This window comes from Sinocyclocheilus anshuiensis, unplaced genomic scaffold (assembly GCF_001515605.1).
Source record: "Sinocyclocheilus anshuiensis isolate Anshui unplaced genomic scaffold, SAMN03320099.WGS_v1.1 scaffold106, whole genome shotgun sequence".
Lineage (NCBI taxonomy): Eukaryota > Metazoa > Chordata > Actinopteri > Cypriniformes > Cyprinidae > Sinocyclocheilus > Sinocyclocheilus anshuiensis.
In genome coordinates, this window is record NW_015542347.1 from 870,340 (window position 1) to 881,337 (window position 10,998).

A 10,998-nucleotide genomic window follows, 5' to 3' on the forward strand; every position below is an offset into this window, starting at 1 on the left:
ATTATTAGAAATGAATGATTTTAATAAAATCAGTTAATTGTAAGCCATTTTTGAAAAAAAAACTATTCAACATCTTACTTAATGTTGTCCTTCCAATGTGCAATTTGAAAGCTATAGTGAATAAATCTGTGTACAGTAAGCTGTGCTATGCATTATGCAAAAATACTTTAAAACAAATATTCTAAACCTAAAAACAACTGTTTGCTTACCATTTACAACATTTAAAATCACTAAATTAAAAATTATAATAAACAATTTTTTTTTAAAACACTAAATGTTAACTCATACAAGGAACAGAAACATTCACTCATCTAAATGTAATTAAATTACATTTATAATTCATTCTGCTCTCATAAAAATACTAATATTTGTTACATGTAGAATTTTAAACGTAGATTAAATGTCTAACATGAAATGTTTTAGACAAATGTGTATTTTAGACAGAATTATTGTACTCCATCTGTATGACTCGCATGCACAGGTTGGTGTTATTCCCTGAGGAAAATGTGTCTCAAATGCATTAAAGAGCACTCATATCTGTTAAAGCATAATTAATGTAAAGTCACTTTTAACTACAATACATGCTTTTGTTTGAAACGCTTGATATAAAGCATTTTTGTGTTTAGGACAACTTGGATCTGGCATTTTTCACGGAGCAGCTCACACTGCGTCCTCTGCTGTTTTCCAGATGGGTTTGGTCTATAGAAATGCGTTATTCACTGCTGTAATGTGACGTGACTGGCAAATGTTTTCTGTGCATATAGTGTGTGATCAGTCGATTAATAGACACGACTAATCATTAATCAAATGTGTGTGTTGATTATTTCCATTATCGATTATTAATAATTTTATCAGTTAGTTGTTGCAGCCCCAAGTTAATCATACTGTACATAATTACTGTTTTATGGGAAACATATTTAAAAAAAAAAAAAATAAAAAATCTTAAAACACCTTGTGTACTTTTAGAGTAATGGCTATTGGCTAAGCAATGCAACTGTGTATGTATAATGTATGCTATATTTGAGAAAAAGATTTTAGGGTCCCTGAAGGATCTTTTTAGCTTCCAGGCGGAGGTGATATCTTTCTAGCCCTATGGGGGAGACAGAGCTTTAACACAAAAGCAAAAGCCGGTTCTGAAGGAAACTGCTCTGAGTTTAAATAGAACTCAAATGGCACTCAGAGGATTTGCAGCTGCTTACACAGATTCCTCTTAAACTCACTCTAAACAAAAACCTGTCACAAGTCATACATGGCTCATGTAACAAATTGGATTTACTAGTTAGACATGATTATATTTATGGTGATTATTTGATATATATATGCTGTCAAACGATTACAATGTATGTGTGCTGTGTATATTTATTATGTATATATAAATACACATGCATGTATATATTTCAGAGGAATAGGTTATGTTTATATATTAAATATATTTATTTATTTGATATGAATATAAACATAGACATGTTAATATATGTAAATATTTTCAGTATATATGTATGTGTGTGTATTTATGTATACATAATACATATACACAGAACACATATATTATGCAAACAAAAACTTGTTATATGTATATAACATATAATAACATATACTGTATATATATATATATATATATATATATTAGAAAGTCAGCAATAATCACCATAACTATAACTACGCCTAACTAGTAAATCTTTAGTATTATCATTGTCCAACTTTTCATGTATATGACCTATAATATATATTTATAATAATTGTTAATATTTATTTAGTATAATTTATATTGTAAATAATTATTATAAATATATAATCATCACAAATAAATAATTATGAATAAATAATTATAAATTATATAAATATCGATATTAAACAAATCCGCACAGTTGAACATCATAAGAGCCATTGGGCCATTGTTTCCTTTTGTGAACAGTGTTTAACATTGCAGCATAAAAGTAATATACTAAATGTATATTTATATTTAGTATGTAGTATATAGTATAGTATAGTTTTTATATATATGGCAAAATTGGGATGTGTGATCAGAGGACTATTCGGGGTCTTTGGACCATTCTGAGACTGTTTTTGTGGCCCCGGGGGACGGCAGAGACCATGGCAGCTAAGGCCATTAGCAATTAGCATGGATATCTTATGAGGAAAAAGGTTCAGAAATGACCCACAGAGTAGGCAAAAGGAGAAAGGGAGGGAGAAGGGCTTGAGTGCTTTTTCTTGTTTCTCCTCCTGTGTGGCCGAGAGGGAGTAAGGCGATCCCAAACACACACACACACACGCATACGGTACACACACATTGACACGCGCACACACTCTCCAGGTCCCTTCACATATGCTCTTTGGCATGAAGAACTGCCCTGGGAGTCCCTGTTTCATTAGTGTAATTAACTGTGAGAGAGAGAGTGCGGAAAAAGAGAGTGCGGCACTTTACATGGCTTCTATTATGATATTATTTTCTATTTGAGAACAAAATAACTAAAGAGTATCACTGTTTAATTGATTTGTACTGGCACCAGCAAATGTGGACAAAAACAATAACAAATGTTTAAAATAAAAATATAAAAGTAAAAGATTCAATGTAAAATCACTACTGTTCAAAAGTTTGGTAAGATGTTTTTGAAATAAGTCTCGTTTGCTCACCATGGCTTTATTTATTTAAAAATAAAGTAAAAACTGTAAAAAAAAAAATACTATTCCAAATAACAGTTTTGTATTTTAATAGATTTTAAAATTCTGTGATGGTAAAGCCTTTACTCCAGGCTCATGGTCCTTCAGAGATCATTCTAATATGCTGATTTAGTTTTTAAAAGAAGCATTTCTTATTATTATCACTGTTGAAAACAGTTGGGCTGCTTAATATTTTGTGCTGCTTAATACTTTCATGAATACAAAGTTCACAGGAACAATTTGTGTGTCCTCGCTAAATAAAAATGATTTCTTTCAAAGAATCTTTTGGACATTAGTGTGTTTTTTAAATTATTATAAAATTAAAAATGAGCGACCACCTAGCAACTACCAACCTTTCAGACACTACCAATAGCAACACCCTGTGATCCACCCCTAGATTCATGGTGAAAACAAAAGCTTTCTTCAGAAAATGTTGAAATCTGGTTATAACTTGTGGAAAAATTCCCATTCTCTCTTCCCTCATTCTTTTTCTTGTAATTTTTCCTTCTGTTTTATTGTGCCCTCTCTTCTCCAGCAGCCCATGGTGAAAATTACATTGTATTGCATCCTCTCAGGCCTGTCCCCTCTCTCTCTCTCTCTCTCTCTCTCTCTCTCTCTCTCTCTCTCTCTCTCTCTCTCTCTCTCTCTCTCTCTCACTCACTCTCCCTCGGCCTCTCACAGCTCTCATTCAGTCAACAGACTGTAAAGAATAAATAATAAAAAAGTATTGATTATTTTGATGACTTCACAATTCAATTAGGTATTAATTTTGCCCTCCACTGGACCTATCAGGCAGCTTAAAGGGGAGAAAAGGGACGGGAGGAGGGATGGATGGATGTTGTGCCTTAAACGAATGCAGCATTAGAAGCTCCCTCGTTCAGCACCGTTCCAAAATAGAGGGGCACATCGGTGAGTCGCTTGTGCATAAGTGCATTGAGAAAAACTCCAGTGAAGCGATGACAAGAGACATTGTTGCAAAGCGTAGAGTATTGACCAAGCCGGCCGCACCGCGAATGACAGCTTAAACTCTTCCTATTGATTAACATTTTCATAGATTATCATATGTCATATCAAACTCTCATGCACTCCATCTGATAAGCACATTAACAGAGGCCCCACGGGCTGCTGTTCATCGACCACCCCGAGGACGAAGAGAGGTGGGGCGGAATCGGGGAGGGCAGATGCCCCGTGACGGCGCTTGATCTGAATGGATCACCTGGCCCCCATCTCAGACTCATTTGGGCAGAAACGACTCTATAAATAAGGGAGCAAAAAAAGAGAAAAGCAGCTTTTTTGCCCTCCCTATGTGTACACATTTGTTTGTGTGTCTCACCATCAGAAGGGGTGGGGGAGGTACTTCTGAATCGCACGAGAGAGAGAGAGAGAGAGTGGAGGGGACACTCTATAAATAAGGGAGCAAAAAAAGAGAAAAGCAGCTTTTTTGCCCTCCCTATGTGTACACATTTGTTTGTGTGTCTCACCATCAGAAGGGGTGGGGGAGGTACTTCTGAATCGCACGAGAGAGAGAAAGAGAGAGTGGAGGTGACATCTCGAGCAAGTCTCCAGAGGCAATCCCAGGCTCACACCAGCAGTGCTCACTTGATGTATCTGCGTTATCCACACTGGTTTTTGGGCTTTGTGACAAGCATGCACTGACTGATCTCACATAACTCTGGCATGCTCTAACTGCTCGTGGATTTTAGCAAAGTTAGATTTGTGGAGCATAGAAATTCAGATATTTTTTCTCTTTAATCTGGAAGCACCCTTCTGGTAAGTGTCTTGTTATGTAACTTTTTCTTGCTTCTGTTTATTTAATTTAATTTATTTTAAAAACGTATTTATTTATTGAACAAATTTTTTCATTTGTTTACTAATTATTTAGTTAACGTTACTGTATTTAAATCACATAGAAAGTGTAAGTAATAATTCTTCAGAACAACTCTAAAATTAATACTTTAAAATAAAACAATCGTGCTAATTGTTATCATGCTGCTGATTCTGTCTCTTATCATTTTATTTAAAGCATTAATTCTAGAGTATATATATTAGAGAAAGAATCAGCTGCACTTCATTGAGAATGTAATGGCCCACTTCATTCAACTTTGATTTACATATTCTCTCAATACTCATGCTGAATGTTCTCATCCAATCAGATGTGATGACCCAAAGAGTTTTATGATTGTCAACATTTTAAGACTCATTTGCATTCTTACTGTTAATAGCAAAAACTTTTTTGCTTGACAAATGTGACACTTTTATATGTAACTTAAGTGTTCTATTTTAATGCTGATGGCTCTTGGTGATACTCATGAAAATGAGTCACTTGACAAGTAGAGCATTTTTAACCAAAATCTTTTCAAATTTCCGCCATCCACAAGAGCTCTTCAGCACTACAACCAGCAGCAACAGCCATCAGAAAAGAGAGAGACAGAGAGAGAGAGAGAGCAAGCACCATAGAGAGTGTTAGAAGAGGTGGTGAGTTTCAGAAAGCAAAGAGAGAGAGAGAGAGAGAGAGAGAGAAAGCGACGAAATGTCCGGGCATGTGTGCGCTTGAGACCCACTGAGAGTGAACCAGTGCGCACCAAAGCTAACATCACTTCTTTTGCCTTTTTCTTTTGCCCCCCCCCTCATTGTCCTCCCGACCTGGTCCTTCCTCCGCTCGCCTCCAGGATCCGATGATCACAGGGCAGCTGAGCAAACCGCTGCTCCCTCTGCGTGCCGATATGGACGTCTGCGAGCTGCGGGATGACGACAAAGCGGCCAGCCCCGACAGCGAGCTCAACGAGGAGCCCTTGCTGCTGTCAGCTGACACAGACTCGGAGGAGAAGATGTATGGTAAGTCCAGCCTTCATCCTCCTCGTTATTGTGCGTGACACCAGGGGTCATGCGTAGGGGAACTTAACACCGGCGAGAGTGTGTTTGTTTGTTTGTGTTTGCGAGATGCTGTGGTAGAAAGTGCTGGAGCGGAGCAGGTAAAAGTTGTGGTTCAGTTATAGGTGGATCTGGGGTCATAAGATTGGAGATTGACGATATATGTGTTTCTCTTACTAGTTTTAAATGCTGAGTGACCTCAAATTATGTCTCTGTGAATGCAATATATTCATATATATTCCTTAGAGATAAGTTGGCTTTTTATAGACTGTAAAAGTTCTTCTCTAAGGTTACCCTGTGCATTTCAAAATGCATTTTTGCTGCTAATCTATCAAATTTCCACTGTGGAAAGCTTGTGGAGGAAGTGTCCTTTTCCTGTGACGCTTGGTGGGGTGCAGCCATGCGGTATGTGGGGACCAGTTTTTTTGTTGGTGTTCATAAAGCAGAAAAATGTGACAGAATCTGGGGCAAATAGGCAACAGGAGACATATAATGTACACGCACACACACACTCGCACACACACTCATCTGTCATACAGGGTGACATTTCTTCACATTTGAGATCTCCTCGGCTTAGGCTGAAGATAAAATGAGAGAAAGTGAAGAGGCCTGAGGGAGAGAAATGTGATTGTTGTGACTCCACGGCCTCACGAGGAGTTCAGATCTAAGCAGACTGAATTGTATATTCTTGATGAGGAGCAGCATATACCCTGAATCTCTTTAAAAGACACTTGATGTTGTTGTAATAATAATAAAACAACAGTCAATATTATTATCATTATTTATTTTTATTATTCTTTATTTATTATTAATATTATTTTTTGCTTTCTAAAATAACAGCTATTTTAAAAATTAAATTGTGTGTGTGTGTGTATGTGTGTATATATATATATATATATATATATATATACATACATATAGAGAGAGAGAGAGAGAGACAATTTTATATTAATGTTCATTATTATAATTATGAAAAGTTCCGTTTCAGTGATTTCAAGTTTAATATTGTTAATATTCCAGAATGCTTAATGAAGTTTAATTTAAAAACATTTTAAAATTCTTTTGATCATTAAACAGGCTCTTTAATTATGCTTTATCTTTGTGAGTACAGAGCATACTTTATCGAATTTTGGCATATTTGATGAGCACTGACACAAAATATATTTAAAAATCTTAAAATGTTGGAATTAATTAACATCCTAAAATAGTGTGTTCTTCTGTGTAATGTTAAAATTTGATGTTCCTTGCAGTCAGAATGATTGCTTTGACCTTGTTTAATGGGAAAAAAGCCTAGAAATCCTTAAACTGCTCAGCAGTGATATACAGTAGTGTGTGAAAAGACAAGTTTCAAACCATTTGGATTCAGTGTGCATTGACGGACTGTTTGCTGTGGTTGTCAAATTTGCAACATTAAAAGGGGGGCGTTTGTGTCTGATCCCCGTCCGAACCTCTCTGTCAGGCCCTGATCAGTCTTGTGGTTCCCGCTGTCAGTCTGATGAATTTTTTAGAATATCCCAAGGCAAGAAAAGCCCAGTTACTGTTTCATAATGCCAATGTTACAATTTTCTTTAATAAGCATCAAACCTGCTTTTGTTTGCTTGTTGCTTTTTCTCTTTACGCTCAGCTTTACTGCTCATTGTCTATCTGTCAATCTATTTTTTTTTGTGTAAAATCTCACTTTTTTTGCACACTTACACAAACACATATGCGAACACACATACAGTTTTGATGTAGGCGCATTCTTTTTCAGACCTTTTTTTGTTGAATCAATACATTTCTCATTTTTTAGCATGTGGTCAGACTAGGTTTAACATTATTAAAAAAAGATTGGCTTTTCTTTTTAAGGCCACCAAATGGAGCATCCCTGCTCTTTTCTTGCCCTATGAGAGATACACCAGGTACGGGCCGTGGGCAGTGCCAAGGGGCTGCTCGGGGCAAATGGGCACGGCTGAATCTGTCCTTGGGCACTGTTGCCTATCAGAGAAATGTCTGAACGGTCACTGTACTCTGGTTACAGAAAGAATTGAAATTGAAAGATGTGAAATAACAGGGGGAAAAAAAAGATAAAGGAAAAAGAAGTGCAGGTTATGATATTTTGTGTTTTTCTTTTTATTTGAAATTTTTTTTGCACTAATTTTATTTAACTTTTTGATTTGTTAAATGTTCCTTGTTAAATATTGCCATAATATTTTATATATATATATGTATATGTATATATATATGTGTATATATATGCTTAATTTGTTAAATATGTAACTCTTATAATGAAAGCAAAGACACAACTTTTGAAATAATTAAAACCATAAATACATTAAAAGAATCAATTATTAGGATCAATTATTTGTGCAATATGCAACTCTGTTTTTGACATCAAATGCCATTATTTTAATATATATTATGAAAGCAAAGAAAACACATTTGAAATAATTAAAACAATTTAAAAATAGCACAGTTAAGTAGAATTAATCTGAACCATATTGTATGTTATAAGTTAAAAATGCACTAAACTTGATGCAGTTATGGACCATTTAGTTTAAACGTGGTGGATTTATATTATCTGCGTCTATATTCTAAATGCTTATAATCTGAATTTAAAGCTTCATATTGAACATTCAAGAGGCAGTATTTTTCCCATCAGCTGGGTAAGAGGATTTATACTGAAGTGATTTCTTTTCTACGGCTAGACATTGTTTGATTAAATCATCTTCTGCTGCCCTCAAAGGAGGTTCTGTATGTTTAAAGGTCACAGAAGTGCAATACATATGTCTAGCGACTCAATTGATGCTCGACAAATTGATACGCGGCATTGAGTGAGCTTTTGCATCCCCTGTTTGAAAAGATCTGACCAAGAGGATGAGGAAATTAAAAGACTTCTTTTCATCTCTTTCCTAGGTTGATTTTCAACACTGATTGAGTGTAGGTGATGATAACAAGAACTTTGCCTAAATGTTTTTCAATGGAAAATTCAGCATAAAAGGCCACATCAAAGAATCACTTGTGCGTGTATGGACAAATGTGCAGTCTAATTTCTGCACAAACGCATACGTGTAACAGCCGACAAAAGACCGGCCTTGACATTTGCTTTCAAAAGTTGAAGGGGGGTGGGGGGGATTCTACAGGAGTATGAAGGGCCGCAGAGAGAATATAGATGATTGAAAACATTTTTTGTAATGTGGTGGACTATAGATTTGAACAGAATGCCACTGAATTTCCTCGAAAGTAAGCTTTGTTTTATACTTTTAAAGGTTGCTGATAAAAGAAAAGTGTTTTAGAATCGAAATCTCATATTTAGTTTTAACTTGAAACATTGTCTATTCACTCCAAAAATGTATAAAAAAGTAAAATGCGTTTTAAATGGTTAGAAAATGTTTAAGGCCCAGCTGCTTTTATTCAAAAAGCGCTTACAAATCCTTGACCGATTCATCAGGCCTGCTTGGATTGTGTTTATGATAAAAGAGGCTGATTAGTTCTCAACCGCGTGTTTATACTGTCTGCTTTAAACCTTTTTTGTGTCGTTCGGAACAAGATTATGACTAAATTTAAGGCCGTCGACTTCAGAATAACATCTTTCTCCTTCATCTTCCTCTCACTTTCAACTCCCGATGTTTTCGACTTCCCCAGCCTTTTAAAAAGCTAATTTCTCCAGGTTTCACTCCAGCTATCACACGCAAACATCCCCAACAACCCCGTCCCTATTTATTATCAGGTACATTAGCTGCAAAAGTAGTGGTTAGGAGGCCAAACTCCTGTTTTTTTCGCTCATACTTGCAAAATAGGAGATGGCTTGTGTGTGTGTGTGTGTGTGTGTGTGTGTGTGTGTGTGTGTGTACAGTGTCTGTCTACTCTTTTCTAAGAGACCCGCCTCCTCTCCAGCATCCCAAGACAAGATAATAAGGCACTCGGAGGCACAATCCGGTATTATATTCAGTCACCAAAGCCTCGTCTCTTGTCAGTTTGCATTTTATTCAGGCCCAGGATGTGACGCTTCTATCATCAGCCTGTCAGGAGGAGAGGACCAGAGAGAGACAGGGCCACTCATTTCATACACTTAACGTCCACGCCAAATGGCCAGCACTTATACCGATTCCGCCAAAATGGAGGACACATTCCAGCCCAGGGTTCACCTTCAGCTGAGAGAACGGGAGGGAAAAAAAGGCACGAAAAGATAAAAGAAATGTGTATTGATTTGTGTAATTGAGGGGGAGTTTGAGAGGAAAATGTATCTGTTGTAGACAAGAGAAGAGGGAGAAGGTTTATGACTCAATGCACTGTTCTTTAAGAGGAGAACGTACCGTTCAAGTGGAACGCGCAACTTTTTGAGTCTGGAAATTGTATTTTGAGCTGAGAAGATGTGTTTTGACAACCAATTGTCATTCAAAGTAATGCGGAGCATTTAAAAGTCAGCCCTGAGCCATCAATTAGCGTGTTTTAAAGGAACACTCCACTATTTTTGAAAATAGGCTCATTTTCCAACTCCCCTAGAGTTGAACAGTTGAGTTTTACCGTTTTCGAATCCATTCAGCCAATCTCCGGGTCTGGCGTTAGCACTTTTAGCTGTAGCTTAGCATAGATCATTGAATCTGATTAGACCGTTAGCATCTCGCTCAAAAATGACCAAAGAGTTTCTATATTTTTCCTATTTAAAACTTGACTCTTCTGTAGTTACATCGTGTACTAAGACTGACGGAAAATGTCGGCCGATATGGCTAGCAACTATACTCTCATTCAAGTAGTAATCAAGGAACTTTGCTGCCGTACCATGGGTGCAGCAGGCGCAATGATATTACGCAGCACCTGAAAATAGTCCCCAGCTAGGTAACTTCCAATAAGCCTATTTTCAGGCACTTTCCGTCGTTCCTTTAAGGTCAAGTCACCTTTATTTCTATTGAGCCTTATACAAAATGTTTCAAAGCAGCTTCACAGAAATAATCAGGAAAATGAAAGATGCAAGCTTCAAATATGATGCAAAACCTAGTTAGTTCAGGGTTAATTCGGTTCAGTTCAATAACTGTGTAAAGCTATTCAATTATGAAATGAGCTCAATTCAGCTGTAAGCAGCTCTACAGAAGGCAATAGTGTCATTATTCAGCTCAAGTCAGTTCAGCGTTTTTCAGTTCAGTTCAATAACAGAAGTTGCAAAATTAATCAATTATGAAACAAATTTGATTCAGCTATAAAGCAGCTCTCCAGAAGACAATAGTGTTTTAATGGCTAGCCACAAGCAAAACACATTAGTTGCTTGTTCTGGTCCTTTTTCGGCCTCGTTTGTGCACTTATATGCGCACGCACATACACATTAGCTTCTTTTGCTCCCTCTAATGGCGCTTTTCCACTGCGTGGTACGACTCGGCTCGGTATAGCTCAGTACGTCACGGCACGGTTCGGCTCGGCACGGTTTGCGTTTCCACTGCAGTTCAGTACCGCTTTAGAGTGGGCGGGATTATTCACATGTCATTATAGTTGCGC

At 36.8% G+C, this 10,998-nt stretch overlaps 1 protein-coding gene across 1 annotated transcript in view; it reads left to right on the forward strand.

Annotated features, from left to right (window-relative positions):
* The first annotated feature begins 4,192 nt into the window (after positions 1-4,192).
* LOC107691427 (POU domain, class 6, transcription factor 2-like) overlaps positions 4,193-10,998 on the forward strand; it is a 116,223-nt gene continuing 109,417 nt past the window's right edge. The window contains exons 1-2 of the mRNA XM_016490017.1: positions 4,193-4,431; positions 5,331-5,496. Coding sequence (XP_016345503.1) covers positions 5,337-5,496 — 160 coding nt within the window. The 5' untranslated portion in view covers positions 4,193-4,431; positions 5,331-5,336. The remainder of the gene's footprint in view (positions 4,432-5,330; positions 5,497-10,998) is intronic.